Here is a 22,374-nt window from a genome sequence, read left to right as displayed (position 1 = left end):
TACTCCCCTGATGTGGAATCCCAAGTAACATACAGGGAATCGTGGGAACGCCTGAAAGGTTTTCCGGCGTCACTCATGCTCAGGTATTTATTGAGCACCTACTATGTGCCAGGTTTGTTTTAAGCTCTGGGAACACACCAGTAAACAAGACAGAAACCACCCTGAAGGAGCCTCTAGTGAGCAGGCACGGGGAGGGCTGAAATGCCAGTGGGGGGGGGGGGGTGCTTAGATGCTCCTGGAGTCTAGGAGATGAGGAACTGCCACCGGCAGGCTGACTGCCACCAACACAGAAGTAGGCCGAGAAAAGTAGTGAGGTTGGAGAATCACTGAAATCACAGAGGGAACAGAATACAGGTGTCCTGTCTCAGTTTCCTTTGTCAGAAAAACAACAACAACAACAACAAAACGCTGGAGGAAAAGAAAAAAAGAAGAAAAAATAGAAGGAAAAAAAACCTCTGGAGGGTGGGGGGCAAGGAGGAATCTAGAGCTCCCGCCTCCCTAGGGATGTAGCGAAGGTTAATGGAGCTCAGATGCACCCGGCCTAAGAGCCTGGTCCTCGGAAGCAGACGGTGCAATAAACTTGCTCAGGCGCTTCTGGGTGCGCAGTAATGGGGACCGCGGTCCTGTGGGCGTTCCTCTCGTGCATCTGGCTGGGGCACTCATCCCCTGCTCCCCTCTCCCCTCAGGTCGGGCTCTGGAAGAGCCAGGCGAGCATCCACGAGACGGGGCGCGGCGGGCCGGAGGCTGCGGCACGGGAGCTGCGGCAGGCGCAGGGTGCCCTGGCTGCAGCGGAGGCCCGCGCTGGGTGGCTGCGCCGAGGCCAGGCCGAGGTGCGGCGGCGCGCGGAAGAGGCCCGGCAGGTGGTGCTGCGCAGCCTGCACCGCGTGCGAGAGCTGGAGGCACTGGCACGGCAGGTGCCCGGCTTGCAGCGCTGGGTACGGCAGCTGGAGGCGGAGCTGCAACGCTACAGGTGAGCGGGGGTGCAGGCCCTGAGCCCAGGTGCCCCAATTTGGCTCCCATTCTCCCAGATTTTGGGTATGCAATTCTCCTCCCACTCACTCTCGTGTTCCCCAGTTTCCCCTTGGGTTTATTCATGTGTTCTCCCATTCCTTCGTCAGTTCTCCATTTCCTGTCATAAGTCTACTCCATTGCTTGCTTTCCATCTTCTACCCACCCATCCATTCATCCATCCATCCACCCGTCCACTCACCCACCCACCCATCCATCCATCCACACACCCACCCATTCATCCATCCATCCATCTATCCATCCACCCACCCATCCATCCATCCATCCATCTCTCCATCCACCCACCCATCCATCCATCCATCCACCCATCCACTCACCCACCCACCCATCCACTCACCCACCCACCCATCCATCCATCTACCCATCCATCCATCCACTCACCCACCCACCTATCCACACACCCACCCATTCATCCATCCATCCATCTATCCATCCACCCACCCATCCATCCATCCATCCATCCACCCATCCACCCACTCACCCACCCACCCATCCATCCATCTACCCATCCATCCATCCACTCACCCACCCACCCATCCAGCCACCCACCCCCCCACCCACCCATCCATCTATCTATCTATCTACCCATCCATCCATCCACTAACCCACCGCCCATACATCCACTCACCCACCCACCCATCCAGCCACCTACCCACCCACCCAGACAGCCAGATGTCCATCCATCCTCCTGTTCACCCACAAAGACCCTCTATTTTTTTTTTAATCATAGATTGCACTTGAATGTGCTCATTCTCATTTGTTCCTGGATTTGATCATAATGATAATAGCTTACAGTTACTAAGCACCTGCTGTGTGCCAGGCCTTGAGCTAAGTGCTTTATGTGGCTTAACCCATTTCAGCCTCACGACTGCCCTGTGAAGTGGGTACCACTGTGTTTCCATTCTGTAGATGAGGAAACAGCTGTATAATGTTGTGTCTTTGGTGTGCTAGCTCCACCAGGGCAGGAAGCTGGACTTGGGACACAGGTTCAAATCTGGGTAAGGATCTGGCAGATGTGTGAGTTCGGGCAAGTCGCCACCCCTTGCAGAGCCTGCTTCCTCTTGGGTGGAACACAGATTGGGGTCCATGCCTGCAGGAATGCTGTGAAGAGGCCATGAGGTCCTGTCAGGCACATGGTAGGTGCTTCGTAGACAGAGCCTCTCTCCCTTTCAAATCTCAAGGCACCCCTGCCTGCCGCTGGCCTGACACCACATTTGCTGAGCACCTTCTCTGTGCCAGGGGTATCCCAGGCATCAGGGATGCAGCCATGTGACTAGGACAGACTGAAGTCCCTACCCTGAGCAGCCACCTGTGAGCAGCTGAGACCTTCACAGGAACAGATGTGCGGCAGAACACAGGATGTGGGGGGCCCTCATCAGCCTGCCCCAAAGAAGTGAAACTTGAGGATGGGATGTCATAGAGCCAGATGGAGAGAGGAGAGGAGAGAACATTCTAGAAAATGGAAACAGTACAGGCGAAGCCCTGGGGCAGAAGGGACCTTAGCATCATTCAAAAACTAAAAGGAGACCAGAGTGGCTGGAGGGGTAGAGCTGGAGGGAGGCCCGTTTAGGGCCTGGAAGGTGGCAGCAAGAACTTCAGTTTTTCCCTTAAGAGAAAGAACATGAAGCTATGGAAAAGTGTTAAGCAAGGAAGTGACAGAGGCAGATTTACCTTTCAATAAAAAGTTACCCTGGCTACAGTGTGACAAAGAGATGGGCAGACAGGGAGAGCAGGAGACAGTGCAGAGCCCAGTGAGGGCTCCTGTCATCCCCCGGCCTGCGAGGACAGTGGTCTGGCCCAGGCTGGCGGCAGGGCAGCCAGAAGGGGTGGCCTTGAACCTAATTCCTCAGAGGAGGGGCCTTGTCCTGGACATCTGAGGAGCTCACAGCTGGGAGATAGGAAGGCATGGGGCTAGAGGGCGGCCTCCAAAGAGGCAGACTCTGGGCCAGCCTCCTGCAGCGTGCAGTGTTTGGAGAGCCACTTCCTGTTTGCATAGCTGATGGCTAAAGAGCAGGGCTGGTTGGCTTGAGGCCCACATCCAGCCTTGGAACTTGATCCAAGAGGAGAAGTAAAGGGGCTCTTCTTTGTTTATCTCTAAAGTTACAACTAGTCCTCTAGAGCAGAATGGTACAAGTAACTACAAACATTGGGATAGCCGTTTACAACAGAAAAGGTGGACTCAGAGCCAATGCACCATTTAGACCCCATAAGACTGTGCAAGGTAGACATTTTATCCTCAGTTTATAGATTGTGAGAAATGAGGCACAGAGAAGTTAAGCAACATACCCAAGGCCACACAGTCAGGAAGCAGAAAAGTCAAGTCGGCCTGCCCCCACGGCCTGTGTGCTTTGATTCAAGGTTACACAATGGCTGCTGTGCCTCCAGGCCTTGCATCTGCTGATCCCACATAAGAAGAAGCCTGCAAGGGCTGGTCCTGTCAGTCAGTCCCAAACAAAACTGGGGTTCTATTTTCTTTCTTTTTTTTTTTTTAACAAGATGAAGTCTCGCTCTGTCGCCCAGGCTGGAGTGCAGTGACGGTGATCTCGGCTCACTGCCACCTCTGCCTCCTGGGTTCAAGCGATTCTCCTGCCTCAGCCTCCCAACTAGCTGGGACTACAGGTGAGAGCTACCATGCCCGGCGAATTTTTTGTATATATATATATATTTTTTTAGTAGAGATGGGGTTTCACTGTGTTAGCCAGGATGGTCTCGATCTCCTGACCTCCTGATCTGCCTGCCTTGGCTTCCCAAAGTGCTGGGATTACCGCCGTGAGCCACCACACCCGGTGGGGTTCATTTTTTTGTTTGTTTGTTTTTTGAGATGGAGTCTTGCTCTGTCACCCAGGCTGGAGTGCAATGGCCCTATCTTGTCTCACTGCAATCTCTGCCTTACGGGTTCAAGCGATTTTCCTCCCAAGAGCTGAGATGACAGATGCACACCACCATGCCCAGCTCATTTCTGTATTTTTAGTAGAGACAGTGTTTCACCATGTTGGTCAGGCTGGTCTCAAACTCCCGACCTCAGGTGATCTGCCTGCCTCAGCCTCCCAAAGTGCTGTGATTACAGGCGTGAGTCACTGTGCCTGGCCAAAACTCAGGTTCTGTTAGTAAGGAAGAAGGAGGAGCAGCTAATGCAGAGGCTTTGAAGGAGACATCTAGTGATGAAAAAATTGAGGACCAGAGAGCGAGTGACACTATGTGAAAGGCACACGGTGATTAGGCGGATGGCTGTATCACTCATTTCTCTGCCCCTCTGGAAAAATGCCCTCAACCCTACCTTGCCCAGGAGGCTAACTCCTCTGCCCATTTTCTATGGTCAGAGTTTGCTGGTTTGTGGACTGACCTGCTCCAAAGCTCTCACTCTGAAAAGAGGGGAAAGGGGAGGAGACAGAATGGTCATGGGCATTTATTCAGCATCAACTGCATACCAGGCACTTTTTCATGGGGGCCTCTAATCCAGTCTAAAAGCAAAGTGTTATTGACAGCATTTCACAGACGAGAAAACCAAGACTAGAGAGGAAGCAGCTGTCCAGTGTGGCACAGTGACTAAGAGGCGAGGGCAGGACTCACAGCCCAGCCTGGTGGCCCCAAGCCACATGCTCGAGTTGGATTTGGTAGTACGCACAAGTCCTCCTGGATCTCCCACACCAGAAACATTGGCTGGACATTTTACTGGCTGGGGAGGGACTGCAGGCTAAATGTCACTTCTGCTCTTGCTTTTCAAGTGCCAGAAACTCGGATGTCCCTGATTGTTGAACTGAATCAGCCCCCTTCTCTGCAGTTGGCCTAGGCGGCTGTAGTCTACAGGACTTACGGGGAGGAAAGGGCCCCACACCCCAAACAGTAGCGCCCATCACACCCTCTTATGTGACATCACTCTGGAATATCTCCAGGTGCTCTGCAGATGTGTCTTTGGGGAAAAAACAGAGCAATGACTGAACTCCCCCTGAGAATGACAGCTTGAAGCCATTTGGTTATAATGAATGACCCGACTCAAACTTTTCCAGCATCTCCCAGTGTTCAAAGCACTTTCACAGACACTTACTCTGATCTTCTAATCTTTCCTCTAAGATTGGTATTGTGTCATATGTTTCAAATGAGAAAATAGACCTTGAGGTTAGGAGTGGTTTTACTAAAGTCACATACCCAAAACTCAGCTGAATTCAGACTGCATTGAGTTTCCTAAATTTGAGTCAAACTCTGCCACTTTCCTAAAATGGGATCTCCATGACTCTGTTGCTCATGTCTGGGGCTTCTACTGAGTTCTTTTCCAGACCGGTACTTTCTTTTTCATCCTCATCAGTCCTTGTGTTGTGGGTTCCGCCTAATCCTTGATCTCTGCAGCATTCAGCCACACTAATTCTACAGTCTCTTTTGGATTGCTGTAATATCTGAGCTTCCTGAGATGTCTTACACCTGCTGTCTTTGCCATGATGAGGCATTTTTGGCAGGCACTGTCATTTTGGGTTGCGAGCCTCTCTTTGGCAGGGCCATGATCCTTGAGAGTCACACATAGAACCAGGTTGTAGAGTTCCCTTCAGAGCAGTTTTCTATCTGCCTCTACCAGGGCCTGATTCTAGACCAGTTTTTAAATTTGATTCTTAGCTTGGAGTTTCCTAGCTACCCAGGTAGTGAGAGATTGAGTCCCATACCTGGGAACAAAACCCCAAGGTCAATAGGTGGAATATTTCTCATCTTTGTTCATGGATAAGACAGCCCTTGCTGGCCCCTGGCTCATGCAGGGAGCCTCTTTCTGTAGCTCACCATGCAAGGTCCTCCTGTCCCTAATACCTCCATGGACATTTCAGCTCCATCTCCTGGTTTTTACACAAGCTGGAGATCTCCTCGTCTTGTTTTTTACCTTGGCTCTATATTCTTTTAAATAATTCTATTTTATCCAGCATTTCAGCATATTTGTAGATGGAAGAGGGGCTTCCCATAGCACGTCAATCCATCATCTTAACCAGCAACCTAAGAGGATGGTCAGCAAATATGTAAGCAAGCAGAGACATTTATTTAATTCATTCAACAATATTTTCTAAGTACCTTCTGTGGACCAAGCCCCGTGCCAGAATCCCTGGGGACACAGAATGGCAATAGGCATGTTAGGGCACAGATGTACCATGTGCTGAGGGGCCACAAAGGAGCTACTGCTGCTTTCAGAGTTGTAGGAGTCGCAGGTGAAATAGAAGCACCCCAGGTGTCAAAGGCATCTACAGGCCTCCTAGAGCTGGGCAAGACCTAGGCGCTCCCTGGCCCAGCCCCCACCTGCTGAGGCACGCAGCCCTCCCACGGGGCTACTGGTCCCCTCGCAGCCACATCAGCCTCTGGTCCTGCTTCCCCACAGCTGGTCTCTGCTCATACTATCTTGTCTGAGTTGAGAAACTCAGCTTCTTCTTCTTCTGCAAATCCCACAAAGTAGTCCATCCCCACACATATTTTTATTCATAGTAGACGTTACTATTATTTGATGGGGGCATTCTGTTGCCGTAAAGCAAACAGATTCATATGGAAAATTTGACATCACCATTCATAAAATGTCAGCCAATCCCTGCCCAAGCAAGGTGGCTCTTCTCCCAACTTAGTTCCAACCACTCTCCACCTTTCTTCTCTCCTGTGTTTTCTCTTTCTTTTCTTCCTTTCTATCATCCAGGTCTCCTGGGTGAGTGCCAGAAACCCTAATGCAAACTGACCTAGGTGAAAAAGAAATTAGCTCTTAGAACTGAAAGGAGTAGGCATGCCCAGCTTCAGACATGGCTGGATTCAGGTCCTCATGTAGTATTCCCAGCATACGCTGAGGCTCTGCTTTACACTCCAGCAAGTTCTCTCCCCCAGTAGCCCTTGGGATGCCAGGCTAATATCCTCAAAGCTCAGTTCAGTAGAAAGACCATCTGTCATCTGAACCATCCCACTGAAGTCCTGGAACTGGGCCTCACTCAGCCAACTTGGAAACATGTTCATCCCTGAATTCATCACAGGGGCCAGGACAATCTGATGCTCTGATTGGCCAAACCTTAGTCACATACCCACCACTAGAGCAGAGCAAGGCCCATCGAACTCTGGGAATGAGATCCTCCTGGGAGAATCAAGGGGCACTGTACCCCAGACATATTCAAGGAACACACCCCCTTGCCCCTCTCTGGAGCTTGCAGCCCAATCCTTTTCTTGTCTGGGGAATAGCCTACCTGTGGCCACTCAAGACTGAACTCTGAAGGCCCTGGAAGGAAACCTGGTTAGACACGGAGTAGGCTTGTCTGGAGATCAGCTTTTCCTGGCTGCTGAGTGCTTTGGGGGTGGTTGCGGGGGGGGGACTCTGTGCCCTTGCCAACCTGTGCTCATCCAGGTGATTCAGCACTCACTGAGGAGGGTGGACAGTAAAAGATGGTTGTCCCCAGGCTCTGTCTGTAGCTGGGAGCCCTCCTGAGGGAGCACAAGGGCTTGGCACTTCTGTGGCCCAGTACCCAGCCCAGCCTTGGCATCCAGTAAGATGTGTGTGGACACATGAATGGGCCAGCAGGCATGGGAGTGGATGCTGTCCTCAAAAGTGAGAGGGGCATGGTGCCTGGGGCTGCCGCACAAGGAGACCCCTAAGTGGTCCAGTGGCCTGGTCCTGCCTTGAGGGGTCACCCTTGAGTCCTCAGTAGATGGTCTCTGGTAGGTTTGTGGCATCTTGTCCTTTTGAAGCTGCCCATGTCTCAGCCAATTGCCTGGCCTGGCCCCACCCTGCTCTGAAGCCAAGGAGCAGCTGAGCCCTCTTAATGGGGCCTTTAGGACACCTGGGCAGGGCAGGCAGCCTGGGGCCAGCACCGCCAGGCAGGGGCTGGTGCTCAAAAAGACAGAAAAGAGAGAGCGCCAGCTCCGCTCAGCTGGAGCAGGGGGAGGCCTGGCGGCCGGCCTCTGGCTTTGTTGTCAGGGAAGATGAAAAGGCTGGGATGGAGGAAAGCGGGTTGGGGAGGGAGGGAGGGAGGAGGGAGGGCAATTGGCTGGCCATCGTGGAGGGGACACAAAGATGAGGCCATCCGAGGGCTACCTCCTTTCTTCTGCCCCATTGCTGCTGCCTAGCCTGACTTGGGTGGGCCAAAGTCAGTGGGCCTGGGGTGGGAGGGAGGCAGATGGGTGAGGGTGAGCAGAGGGGTCATGGGGCACCATCTGAAGCTGGGAGGCCTCGGATTCCATCATCCTTGGAGGTGGGTGTGTGGGTGGCCTTGGTGGGAACAGAGGCCTTTCCTTCAGAAACAATACCCAGGCTCACAAAGAGGCAGACCCACTTGGGCATGCCCCAGGCCCTCAGGATGCACAGGGGGCTTGGTGGGTGGGGGCCCAGGCTCAGGAGGCCCAGCCCAACCTGGCTATGATTCCCAGCTCTTCCACATGTGCGGTAGGAGCTAGAGCTATTCCTTCACTTCTGTGAGTCTCAGTTTCCTCAGGCATGAAGTGGATACTTACACAAACTTATTATTTATCCCTTATCACAATACCTGTATGTAAAGCATGCCTAATAAATACTCATCATGGTGGTGGTTGGTGTTGCCAATATTCGGAGTCCAGCCCCCAGAAAGCCCTCTGTCCACAGGGACCCAGCGGGCAAATGGACAGTTTCCGCTGAGTACAGCAAGGCTCCAACAGAGCCACAGTTTGGGGGCAAGCAAAGAGGAAGTTTGGGCGTCCCTTGGGGAAATGCCATATCTGAGCTGGGTGTTGAAGGATGAGTAGGAGTTTTCTCAGACATTGCAGATCCGGGTTCCAGTGAGTGCAGACACTCAGAGGTATGAAGGCCCTTGGGACTGCTTGGGAAGAAGATTTTTTATTGTGACTGGAGGACTTGTGGTGGATAAGGACAGGGGAGGCAGCCAGAGGGGCTGGCAGAGGACCCTGAATGCCAGGCTGATGCATGAAGCCTGTAGCCCAGAGAGCAAGGCAGAGAAGGGCTTGAGGCAGAGAGTTGAGCTTCCTAAAGACCCCTCCAGCTGTCCATGGAGGACTGATTGGGCAGAAGGGAAGGCAGGAAGCTGGAAGGCTGGTGAGGAGGCTGCTATGTCCAGCGAGAGACTGCCAGTGCCTAGAAGGGATGGGCCACTGGCTCCAACAGGGAGAGCCTCTGCCAGCCATTCTCTGTTCCAAGATAGACCCCTCCCCAACAGTAGAAGCTTGGGATCTGTGGCTGAAACTGAGCTGGTGCAGCACTAGGTGACAATGAGGACCTTCCTCTGGGTGGAGGAGCAGAGGGGGTACCCAGAACAAGCCTTGGTATTGTCACCTCATGGCAGGGCAGGGGACTGGGCAGGACGGCCACACCCAAACTTCTCCCTGGAATTGACAGAGCGCTCTCAACTGGCTGTGGGCAAGTAAGAGGCACCTGGGCTAGATGGTGCCAAGACCTCGGAGGTGAGTGAAAATGTTCCCACGCACTCACAGATCTCACGTGGGTATAGGGACAGACTCCAGGGAGCCCATCTCAGCAAAGGGCTCCCCAGGCCAAGCAGGAGGCTCTGTGGTGAATGGGTTTCTCCTTGCTCCTCACGGTCCCACTGGGGCACAGGAAGACTTGAGGTGGGGTCACCAAACCATTGAACTCCCGAGACGTCACCCTGAAATTGTCACCAGAGTTGGCAAAGCTGCCAGTTCTAGTGCAGTTTCTTGCCACAGCCCCAACACCCCTTGCTGCGCCATCCAAGGCTGTGCACCAGGGCCAGGCTTCGAACACGGGCAGTCAGAGCACACCTGTGTGAGCACGATGCTCTGAGGGCGGCTGCAAAGACAGCGCTGGTGGTAGATTTCTCCCCTAGGAATATTTCCAGCGGCAAGTTGTAGTGAGCTCACCTAGCAGTGGTTTGAGCACAGTGGGGTCTTGTCCTCCCTGGGAGTGGGCTCCAAGATGGGTCTTCTCAGTGCTCCAAGTCTGTGGCTTCCACAATACGAAAGTCAGAGTAGACCAGGCGCGGTGGCTCACACCTGTAATCCCAGCACTTTGGGAGGCCAAGGTGGGTGCATCACCTGAAATCAGGAATTCAAGACCAGCCTGACCAACATGGTGAAACCCTGTCTCTACCAAAAATATAAAAATTAGCCGGGCTTCCTGGCATGGGCCTATAATCCCAGCTACTCGGGAAGCTGAGGCAGGAGAATTGCTTGAACCCGGGAGGCAGAGGTTGCAGTGAGCCAAGATTGCACCACTGCACTCCAGCCTGAGTGACAGAGCAAGACTCCATCTCAAAAAAAATAAATAAATAAAAGAAAGTCAGAATGAAGTGGGGACATTCATTTCTGTCTCTCCAGAAAAGCAAGGCCTGTCCAGGGCAGGATCACAAATGAGCAGGCCGTAGAGAGCAAGGAGGCAGAGGAGGAGGAGCCGTGGGCTGTCTGTCAAGGTGGCCAATCAGTGGTGTCCCGAGAGAAACCTGCCCTCCTTCAAACCCATGCCCCCAGCTGCTCTTCTCGGAGGACAGAGCCTGGCCCCACGCTTTGGGCTGACAGCTCAGAGATATACCCTCTTTAGAGCCTGGGGCTTTGTGCCCCTCCCAGAGAGAGGGTCCTTGACTGCACAAGCTAATACGTGCAATAAATGCATCCTTCAGAGAAGGAAGGAGCCTAGAGAGGGACGGTGACCTGCCCAGGCTCACCCAGTAAATCAGGGGCACAGCCAGGCTGGATTCAGTCCACGAGTCTGTGGCTCTTTCTGCTACTTCCCACAGCTGGGTTGGAAATAAGTATCAGTCTTTTCAGGCCAGAGGCGGCCACACAGGACATGGGGTGGCCTGAAGTGCCAGACCAGTCACCCTTGGCCATGACCTGTATCATCTGCTGACCTATGTATGCTGCACATTTTCTTTGGTGTCTTGATGCTTCTTGGGAAGCTGCAGCTCAACTTGCTTGTGCCTTTCTTATCTGGAGAATGGGTTAATTTTAGTACCGACCTCACACGGTAAGAATCAAATGAGATAATAGATAGAAAGCATTTAGAATGATGCCTGGCACATTATAAGCCCTCCTTAAATGTCATTGTCAGCTGGCCCTGGCCTGTGGGAGGCACTGCCACCTGTGGGGTGTGCCTGTGTCTGCTGCGCACTCCTCAGATGGGCTTTTGACCCCCACACCTCCAGCACTCTCCATCTACCTGTATCTCTGCTCGTCCCTGCCTGGTTCTACTCGCTCCTGCTCCACATAGCGGGGAAGGAGGCTGCAGGGACTTTCAAATTCTGTGACCCACCATTCTGCTTCCCAGCACCTGTAGATCGAGTCCCAGGAAAGAACAGGGATTGGCTCAGCCTGGGTCACAGCCCCACCTCTAGGCCGAGACCAGGACCAGGCTACTAGGATACTCCTGTTGGCCTGGACCGGGGCACACACGCAGCCCTGAAGCGGGCCAAGTGCTGGGTGGCCACAGAGGTGGGACAGCTCCCAAAAGGAAGGTTGGTGCTGTTATGAGGAGACAGAAAAGGATACAGGTCAGACAGAAACAACAAACGTCCACCTCATGAACTTCCCCTTAGAAATGAAAATTCAAGAAACATAAAAGCTACAGCTCAGCACCAGGCAAAGTGAAGGTGGAAGAGCCAGGCGCTGGGCGTTTTTTATATAGTGTAGTGGTTTTCCAGAAAGTCAAAGGGCCTGGCGCGTGGGTGGTTTTCCTTATTTAAGGTGGTCTCATCCAAAGAGAGAATCTCTCTCACATAGGGATATGCTGTTTACCCACAAGGAGTCATTGAAGGAGACGGTAGTTCTGGGTGGAGGCCTGGCTTGTCCTCTACCTCCGGAAGAGCCAGTGCCAGGACTTACACATGGCCTGGCCTAGAGTCAGGGATAGTAGGCACGGTTCTGCAGACCCAAGCCGGGGAGCTCTGGAGGACACAGGGGGTGGGCATCATCATCTCCAGATTGTTTTGACGGTACAGCCTGGAATTCAGACAGTCAAGGTAATCTTGTGCAGAAAAAAAATGACAAAAAATGAAAGTATGCTTCCTTCAGATGGAGGGATTTCTATATTATATTGGATTTTTTTAGTTCCTAATGACTAAAACCATTCACACTGCCTTATGCCAAAAGAAAAGTAGGAATGGCACTTATATACCAAGTAAAAATCTCAAGTGTATATAGCTTCAGGCATGGCTAGATCCAGCAGCTCAAATCATGATATCTGGAATCTCTTTCTGTTTCTTATCTTGACTCTCCTAGCTGGCTCTGATTTCAGACATTCTTCCCATAAGGTAGCAAGACAGTTACCATCATCATCAGGATTAGCTCCTATCCTCCCAATCACTCCCGACAGAAACACTGTCTCTTTCCCAGGAGTTCCAACATAGGCCAGGCCCATCCCAGAGCCAGTCACTGGTACCAGGGACATGGAGTATGCTGACTGGCCAGCTTAGGTCATGTGAGTACTCTGGACCAATCACTGCCTCTCTGATTAGTCAGAATTGGCTAAAACATTCCCACCTCTGGTCCTAGCTGACACGTGAACCAGGAGAAGTGGAAGAGTCGATTCTCCAAAGAACAGTGTCCAGGGGCTGGACGGCAGGGCTCCTTGTAGGCAGTGATGGCACCCAGTCTCTCTGAGCCAGGCAGAGGACCTGGCCCAGGAAGGGCAGTGGCTTCTTCGTGACTAGGCAGGGGCAGGAGGGACTGTCAGAATCTGCTCTGAGTTGGGGGTGGGGGCTTCTCCTGAGAGGACTGAGGTTACTGGAGAAGCCTGGAGCTACCCAAAGTCAGAGACCCAGGAAGGCGCGGACAGAGTCTTTAGACTCTTCATTTTGCCTCTTCATTATTTTCTGTCAGAAATAACCATTGGCTTTTCTTTATTCAGCCAAATTCTGTCACGTGCCCAGAGAGTGCCCGGCTGTCCTGGGCATGAGGGAGGCAGCTGATACAAGGCAGAGACCCTGCCCTCGTGGGCTGACTCCCAGTGCCGGACGCTGTCGACCACCAGTAACTAAGCGGGTGGAGGAAGGGAGGGTCAGGGAGTGTGTGAGTCAGCTCAGGCTGCTGTGACAGGCACCACGGCCCAGGGGCTTCGGCAACAGGCATTTGTCTCCCACATCTCTGGAGACTGCAGGTCCAGAGTGCGGCGTCAGCAGCACTGGCTTCTCCTGCGGTCTCTCTGCTGGGCTGGCAGACAGGGCTGCCTTCCCCCTGTATCTTCACATGGTCTTCCCTGTATGCGTCCTAATCTCCTCTTCTTAGAAGGACACCAGTCACACTGGATTAGGGCCCACCCTAAAGACCTCATTTTAACTTGATTACCTTGTTAAAGGTCCCATCGCTAAATAAAGTCACATTGTGAGGAACTCTGGGGGTCTGGACATCAACATATGAATGGGGTTCCCAACCAGCCCATCACAGGAAGCTTCTCTTGGGGATGACCCTGGAATTGAGGCCTGAGTGGCAAGGTGGGGCCTGAGTGGCAAGGTGGGGCCAGTGACTTGTGCAATCCAGGGCAGGGGCAACCCCCATAGCAAAACCACAGGGCTGGGCACAAGCTTGGCTTATCTGAGCTGCCTGCACGGGGACGAGCAAGTTGGAACCAGACTGGATGTGATGGGGCCAGTGAGGAGAGCCAATGAGGAGGGGTCAGGGAGGAGGGGCAAGTGAAAAGCCCTCCCACCTGTGCACTGCAGAGTCCTGCTAAGTCTCACCTCCACGTGGCTTAGACCCACCCGCTCCTCTCCAGCTGCACCCACCACCCAGCCTGGCCCCAGTGCCGCCCCTGGGCAGCTGTCCCAGCCCCCTCAGAACCACTGATCACACAGTGCCAGGTTAAGCTTTTCAACACGCAGATCCCACCTGGGGCTTCCCGGTTCACAACTCTCCCGTCACCTCCTCTGGTGACCGTCATGACCCTGAGTGACCAGGCCCTTCCCCATCCTCTGCTGCAGCCACACTGACCCTCCAGGTCTCCCCTCCTCAGGCCCTTTGGGCATGCGCCTCCCTCCACCGACCCCAGGCCTACTCCTGGCCAATCCACATTCACCCTTTGGGTCTCGCCAGACCCTACTTCTTCAGGGAGGCCCCACCTCCATCCGCAGCCTCTCCCTGTCATCTTCCACAGCCCCTGGCCTTTTCTGTCCTTCACATGTTTTTATGACAACTTCATTGAGGTCTGCTCCCTCAGGGAGGTTGGTGGGTAAGCTCTGTGAGGTCAGGGGCCATGCGGTTGCTAAGGACAGTGGCTGGTTCAATAATTCATCCTTAGGTGGATTAAAGAACCAAGTCAGCAACTCGGGCTGGCAGGGCCTTAGAGGTTGACCAGCCCAGCCTGACACCGTGCACGGCGCCCCCGAGAGCTGGGTGTCCATGTCTGCTCGCACACTCCTGTCCCACCGGTCGCACTGCCATCCCCTGCTCGGTAAAGTTGGGGGATTCCCGAGTTTGGGTAGAGACCAGAGAGGAGTCATAGAGGACCCCTGAGGGGGAGGTCCCCAGGGGGTGGAGGACCCCACCCCCTGTGATTGATTTTCCGCCCTTCCTCTGCCACCCCCCCCAAGCTACTCTTCCTGCTGTTGTTCTCTTGTTTTCACATGCTGCTCTCCGTTTCCTGTGAGGCTGCTTCGCTCAGGAAACACCATGCGGCAAAGGAAGCCGCTGTGTGCGAACCTCCAGGACCTTCCAGGGCAGGCATGGCAGCGTGGCTGTGGCCTGATGGCCCACAGTAGCCTGGCTGGGTTCTGGGGGACCTGTCAGCTCTGAGCTTCCTGAGACTTGCCAAGTTGATGAGCAGCTCAGAGCATAGGAGGCAGAGAGAAAAAGACACCAGTGACATTTCTCGTCTATTCCAGAATCAACTGAGCCCAGGGGCTTTTGATGCGCCACCCTGGCTGTGATGTGATGCCTTGACCTGCCCCTGGGTTATAGCGCCAAGTTAACTGGTCAAACGCTAAGCCACAGTTGCTGTACAGGTATTTTGCAGATGGATTAAAGTCTGTCAGCTGACTTTAGGTAAGGGTATTATCCTGCCTTGTCTAGGTGGACCTCAAGAGCCAAACTGAGGCCTCCGTGTGAAAAAGAAGTTCCACCTGTGGACAGAAGGGTGTGTAATCCATCTACAGCCAGGCCTACCGATGTAGCTCTGTCTGAAGGGCTTTATGACAAGGAAGTGAATTATGTGAATGTGGGGGCTGGCTACAGGAGTCTGAAGTCCAAAAAGGCAAGTGGGAGCTCAGGGGCACGCCTGTGTCTGGAGCCTCTGGGGAAGCTCATGAGCCGTACGGGTGAGCTCCACCTGCCTGCGAGCTTCCCTTTTGTAGACTTCAGACTCCCGTAGCCAGCCCCCACAATCACACAGGCCACTTCCTTGTCATCATTCAGGCAGATCTACAGCTGTAGGCCTGGCTGTAGATGGATTCCATACACTGGCCTTGCTTCTCTGATCAAACCCTGACTCATACAGGGGCTGAGGCAGGAGGGGGTAGCATTGATTACGGAACAAAAGCCAACATCTCTGAGCGCCCGTGGGTGGGAGGCGCTGCACTATTGCACCCCCAAGCAGTGCCATGAGTGGCTGATCAATCATCATTGATCCTTTAGGCTGCAAGAACATAAAACCCAGCTGAGAATGGCTTAAACCACAAGGACATTTATGATCTCATGTGAGAAGTCCAGGGGAGAGCAGTTCCTTGGCAGTTCAGTAAAGTTTTTGAGGACCCAATTAATCTTCCATTCTGTCTTCCTCAGCTTGTCATCTTGGCCTGTCAGCAAGGGCCCCTCACGGTTACAAGAGGGCTGCCATGGCCTCAGGCATCACTGCCATATCCACAGGACCTCCTGGCCAACTTTCCCTTACCTCTTTGGCCAGAATCGCATCACATGCCTGCTCCTAAACCAATCTCTGGCAATGTGAAGGAGGCTTCATGACTGGCCAATGAAGTCTTTCTGGGAGTACAAGGCCACAGTCGGGGTTGAGCTGACAGTAGATGGGATGTGATTGTTTGGATGACTTTATTTGGTTTCTATCACAACTATAGCTGATCACCACACCCTCAGTGACTTGAAACAACACCCACCTGTGACCTCATAATTCTGTAGGCCAGAAGTCCAGGCAGGCTTCTCTGCATAGGCTCACACAAGGCTAAAAGCAAAGCGCCCTTGGCCGGGTCTGGAGCCCCTGGGAAAGCCCATTCCAGTGTTGGCAGAATCCGGCTCCTTTTGGTTGTCAGACCGAGGCCCCATTTCCTTGCTGGCTGTCAGCTGGGGTTGTTCTCTGCATTCCTTCACCTGTGTTCCTTTCATCTTCCAGCCAGCAGTGACCTGCCGGCGTCCTTCTCTCACTTCAAGTCTCTGATGGTCTCTTCTACACCAGCCCAGAAAGCTCTCTGCCTTTCAAGGGACTGGTGTGATTAGACAGGGATGATCCCCTGTCTTCTGGTCAGCTGTGCCTTAGAACGTCATGCCATCTCCAAGTGACAGGCTCTTCTCACTCACAGGCTTTGAGAATTAGGGTGTGGAACTTGGGGGCCCATTGCTAGACATTCGGCCCACCCCCACGGTCACCATAGCGCCCACCCCAGTGAGGCAGACATTTCACTGGAAAGAAAGTTAACCTCAGAGAGGTGAAGTGAGTTCCTCAAGGTTGTACCAGACAGGGAGTTATGGTTGCAAACAACAGAAATCGATGCTGCTCATTGACGCAAGAAAACAATAGTACCCCGCCTGGCTCCCCAGATAGCAGTCCCGGCCATACAGGAAAGTCCCGTGCCCTTTTTATCCCCAGCCAGATGCTTGGTTTCGTTTATTCCAAGACCTAATGGGGTTAGTTTCCTTAGCAAATCCAGAGGTGCTGGCTGGCTTGGGAGTAAAGATGAGACCTCAGTTCTGCAAGCTCATTAAACATGTTTGCTTTGGACCAAATTGTCTTCACAGGGAGCAGAAGTCATCAGTTAAATCCTGGGTTAGCAAACCATAGCCTGTGGGCCAGTCCAGCTCCACCCCTCTTTTATACAATCCATAAACATAGAATCGTTTTTACATTTTTAAATGATTGGGGGAAAAAAGGGATGCTATTTCATGACATATGAAAATTTATAAAATTCAAATGTAGTGTCGATGAATAAAGTTTTATTGGAACACAGCCATGTCCACTTGTTTATGCCTTCTCTGGGACTGCCCCTGTGCAGAGTGGAGTAGCTGTGACAATGACCTCATGGGTTTCAAAGCCTGAAGTATTTACTCTCTGGCCCTTTACAGCATAAGGGTGCCAGCCCTGAGTCAGATGACAATGTGCTCATCATTGGTGGCCAGCAATTCCAACATTGGGATTCCTCACGTATTCTGGGCAGGGGACTGGGCAGGGGACTGGGTGGGGAGGGAATGGACTCTCTCACCTCTTGTTCCCACATGTCTTGCTGCCCTGCAGGCAGTCCCTCCCCGGTGATTTCTGTGTATCTTCTTGTTGGGATGTGTTCTTGCAAAGCAAGTCTTTTGGTGTCTATGTGCACCACATCAGCGGCCTTGTGGCCCATGTCTCTGCCTCTCACTCCCCACTCGGTGCTGCAGTTCCCATCCCACATATTGCTGTGTGAGTGCATCTGTCTGCTGCTTCTCCCTTCTGCAGACTCCCGTGTCCACTCCCAGGAGCGGACACCAGGCTGCCTCCAACTGCCCACCACTCCAGATGACACTGAGTGAGCCGTCCTCCCCCATGCCACTGTGCAGCAGACTGCTGTGAGGACTGTCCCAGGAGAGGAGCTGCTGGGTCTTGGGGAGGCACGTACATGATTTGATCAAGTGATGCCAGCTGGCCCTGCTGTGTTCTTTGATGTAATCAAGTTCACCAAATTCTTTTGGCTTTATGATTTTTGCTTTTGAATACTTGAGTGGTCCTCCATTCCTAGGTCACAAGGCTATTCTGCTGGATATTCTTTTGTTTGCATTGTATCTTTCACTTTTTCGTCTTCAGTCCATCTACCCTTTTGGGTGATGCAGACAGGACCCAGCTTTAAGTTTGTCCTGGGTAGGTTTAGAGGGGTGGCTACCTTCAGTCTCGTGGGATTTAGAAGCCCAGTCAGCCCCTTATCAGCGTTTGTCTTAGCGGTTTGCTCATCAGTTCAATAATTCCTCTGAGGATGTGGGACCGACCATAGCATTACCCTCACTTGCATATATTTTGTATTTATATAAAGAGTCACATTCTAGATTCATATAATTTTAGTACAAACAAGTGAGAACTGCAGTTCTGGGGGAAAATGACTGTAAACTATTTAACTTTTAGTATAAGTTGTAGATCAGCACGGTCCAATTGTGCTTTATGAGATGACGGAAATGCTTTCTGGCTGTGCTGGAAGCTGTGAGCCACAGGTAACTACGGAGCACTTGAGGTAGCTAGTGCAACTGAGGAACTGAATTCTTAGTTTTATTTAACTTTGATTAAATTTACTTTTTGTTTTTTTTTTTGAGACTGAGTTTCACTCTTGCTGCCCAGGCTGGAGTGCAGTGGCACAATCTCATCTCACTGCAGCCTCCATCTTCCAAGTTCAAGCGATTCTCCTGCCTCAGTTTCCTGAGTAGCTGGGACTACAGGTGTACACCACCACGCCTGGCTAATTTTTGTATTTTTAGTAGAGACAGGGTTTCACCATGTTGGCCAGGCTGGTCTTGAACTCCTGACCTCAGGTGATCCACCCACCTCAGCCTCCAAAAATGCTGGAATTATAGGTGTGAGCCATTGTGCCGAGCTGGATTAAATTTAAATAGCTACATGTGGCTGTGGTTACCATATTGGACGGTACAGGCCAGATTAAAACACTAGGACACCGCTGCAGAAATGTATGCACCTATTTGAGGTTTTGGGGGGTAAAATGAGAAGTGGAAAAGGAATGATGAACAAGTAGAAAGCTGTACACGGAGGATGGGAGTTAATATTTGTCAAGTGCCTACTGTGTGCCAGGCACATTCATCCCTAATTTAGCCCTACGTGCACCCTATGAGCCTGGGTGACTTACTCCCATTTAAAAGATTGGAAGGCTGGGCACGGTGGCCCTTGCCTGTAATTTCAGCATTTTGGGAGGCCGAGATGGGTGAATCACTTGAGCCCAGGAGTTCGAGATCAACCTGGGCAACATAGTGAGACTCCATCTCTACAAATATACAAAAATTGGCCAGGCGTGGTGGCATGCACCTGTGGTCCCAGCTACTGAGGAGTCTGAGGTGGGAGGATCACTGGAGCCTGGGAGGTTGAGGCTGCAGTGAGCCAAGATCACGCCACTGCATTCCAGCCTGGGCAACAGAGTGAGACCCTGTCTCAATAAATAAAGAAATAATAAAAGAATGAGGCAGTTGAGTCTAACCCAGTTTACCTCAAAGAGCTGAAGGACTTGGTGAGGCACCCTTATTGGAGTAGCTGGGCCAGGATTAAAAAGCCACAGGCCAGATACCCCTCTCAAAAGCCTGTGTGAGCCCAGAGGCTCCAGGGGAGGGGGCCAGGAAGGTTATAGGCTGGCTGGGCACTTGCAGATGGGAACTCTGGACACCACCCTTCTGAACGCTGGAGGATGGTCCAGTGTGCTGACCCAGCAGCCTCCAAGCCCAAATCCACAGGGGTGGGCACCTCGTAATCCCAGGGCCAGGCTGCTGTGGCCAGTGGGATGTGAGGCTGAGATTGGGCAGGAGTCTGGAATGGGGCATCTCCTTGGGAGAAGTATCTCCCCAGGGACTTTCTGGAAATTTGTGGGGAGGAGGGTTTGTTTCAATGACTGGAAGTGTGGTGCTCCTGACACGTGAGGGGTCCTGCCAGGAAAACAAGCCTCTGGGCAGATCCTGTACAACCAAGCATCACCCCAAACCCCACATGAGCTCCGTGTGTCCTACTGGACATCTGTGCTGTGCAAACCTTACTTTTGCCGTGATGATCTCAAGCAGGAGCCCACCTCTGTCTTATGTATAAACACAGGGTTTTCTGCAAGGTTTTAATACACAAGGGGTTTTCCAAGAATGCGATGCTGTGTGAGTTGAGGGAAGGTCACACTTTGTTTTTCTGGCATTTTCCAAGAGTTGCTCATCATTTCAGAGGCACATCAAAGACACTGACGACACTCATGGTGCTTAACGTGCTGGTGGGGAATGAATGCCTGGCCCATAGTCCCAGCTACTCGGGAGGCTGAGGCAGGAGAATCACTTGAACCTGGGAGGCGGAGGTTGCAGTGAGCCAAGATCATGCCATTACACTCCAGTCTTGGCAACAAGAGTGAAACTCCACCTCAAAAAAATAAAACAAAAAACCACTGCCAGTCCTTATGCTTGTACTCCTGTGAGTCTGCGCGGGCATCTATTTATCAATCTGTCCAGCAGTCGGGTATTTTTAAATGCTGAATATAGGGAAAGATTATCAATAACATTCAGTTGACTATTACCGTGCCCCTGTTAAATTCAAACGCATCCACCGCAGAAAGGTTTAAGTATCTGAAAGCGTCGTTGTTTATGAGTATTTACATATTGAGATCTATATCATGAAACTCCTTTCCTTGTCTTTCTCTTTTAAATTACCGTTAGAGCATCACATTAAGTTTTTCCAAGTACATCTGAAAACAGGGCATATGATGTATTCGGCTCATTTTGGGATTGCACGGGCCATTGTAGAAAGAGGGTGTCAGTGTGTCCGTATGTCCCCTGCTGTGAGGGGCAGAGGTGGCCGGGGGCAGGCACAGAGCTCTGCTCTCACAGCACCCAGAACTCACCGTGTGCTGGTGTCTAAGGATTTGCCAAGCTTTTTTGTCATATCTACATAGCACCTGTACTATTTAATATTTTTCCTTAAATTGGCTCACATGTTTAGATAATTTTAAAATGAAGTTATATCACTGTCATAAATGTAAAACTCAGGTTGGTGGGCTCAATAACTTTTTAGTAGGCGTTAAAATAAATGCTTAACTGTTTACAACATATGCACACACCCCTAGCTGTTCATCTGAGTGCCATCTAAAATTCTCTCAAATACTAGCAGAGGCAGGAGCTCCATAAAGTTTATAAAGACCGTGTCATTTCATTTCATCCTCATAGGACCCCCAGGCCCAGCTAGCACAGAGCCCCCAGCAGTGTTGACGGACTAACCAAAGAGGAAAATGAAATGGAAGCCCAGAGAGGGAGGGAGTTGTGCAGGTCACACAGCAGAGCCACAGTCCTGAGGGTGAAACCCAGGTTTGGTGGCTCCTGAGACCCCCTCTCTTTGCATCACAGAACTGAAGGAGGGGTCTGTTACATGGAGATCTGACCCGGGAACCAGGAGTGGTCAGGACAGCGGAAGGGAGGAAGAGCAACATCTGGCCCTTGTCAGATTGTGTAAGCCCCTGGGCTGGCGGCCAGATGTGGCCATTGGCCTCCAGCAGGAGGAAGACATGAGAGGCTCACCCGAGCTCTGGGCACTGTGCAGACGTGGCCAGCTGGAGGGAACACCAAACCACACACAAGGACTGTGGGGTCTGCCAGGAAGTGAGGGTGTGAGGGGAGGGTGGGCGGCTACCAGGGCCTGCCTTTCCCTAGTACTGCCTGGAGCCCTGACAGAGGTGCTTCAGTGATGCCTGTTGAATGACAAGTGTCTCTACAGCTCACAGAAAGCCCCAGCCCATTTCCCCCATGGCTGCCAAAAGACAGTGGCCCAGAGCTGTGGCAGGCAGGGATGAAAGCAGGAGTCACAGGCCGGAAAGCACAGGCAGGGCGGTTGGCCTTTGCCATGCTTTTCCAGCACCGGTTCCCGAGCTGTGGTTTGGAGCTGACAAGTCTCCGACTCCTCTGACAGTTGCTAGCCTCTCTTGAATGGACAGAGAACAGCCTCAGGTTCAGGGGCAGACAGAAAACAAGATCTAGCTAGAATGACTAACTGTGTTTTATTGTTGCTTTATGTATTTGCAGGGTGTGAAAAGGGGAAACTTTAGACAGATTAAATTTAACAGAGTTTATCTGAGTAAAGAACAAGTCATGAATTGGGCAGCTGTCAGAACTAGCAGAGGTTTGGAGAGCTCAGCCTGCTATTTGTTACAAATACATACTTCTAAATTGGGGTTTGATTTGTTCACATACTAAGTTTGGCTTCAGATCGTCACTCAAAGTACAAAGACAGCCTCAGGCTAATGGCCTTCTGCTTCTTAAATTTAACAATGGTTACTACTTACAGCAAGAGATGCTGGGTTTTCATTATTGGTTATAATCGTTGCTACTAAATAAAATATGAATTAGTAAATAAAAGGACTTATGACCAAAAATGTCTGTAGCTCACGAATCTACATCATCCTATCACGTAAAGTCCTCTCTCTGAGGTGCGCAGAGGGCTTGGCCCCATTCTACAGGAAAAAGCTGATAGGAACTGGGAATGGTGGAGCTAGGACTCAACCCATGTCCTGTGGCGCCAGGTCTAGTGCTCTTCCTTCT

At 51.9% G+C, this 22,374-nt stretch overlaps 1 protein-coding gene across 5 annotated transcripts in view; it reads left to right on the top strand.

The window, feature by feature from the left end:
• The window catches only part of EFCC1 (EF-hand and coiled-coil domain containing 1), a 43,701-nt gene that overhangs the window by 2,210 nt on the left and 19,117 nt on the right, over nt 1-22,374 (top strand). For all 5 annotated transcript variants that reach the window (XM_032267990.1, XM_032267992.1, XM_032267993.1 and 2 more), the window contains exon 2: nt 687-970. In XM_032267990.1, coding sequence (XP_032123881.1) covers nt 687-970 — 284 coding nt within the window. The remainder of the gene's footprint in view (nt 1-686; nt 971-22,374) is intronic.

The sequence above is a fragment of the Sapajus apella genome, unplaced genomic scaffold (assembly GCF_009761245.1).
Source record: "Sapajus apella isolate SASKATOON/1434 unplaced genomic scaffold, GSC_monkey_1.0 scaffold174, whole genome shotgun sequence".
Taxonomy (NCBI): domain Eukaryota; kingdom Metazoa; phylum Chordata; class Mammalia; order Primates; family Cebidae; genus Sapajus; species Sapajus apella.
The sequence above is the reverse complement of the archived record's forward strand: the minus strand, read 5'-3'. Positions and strand labels throughout refer to the sequence as shown.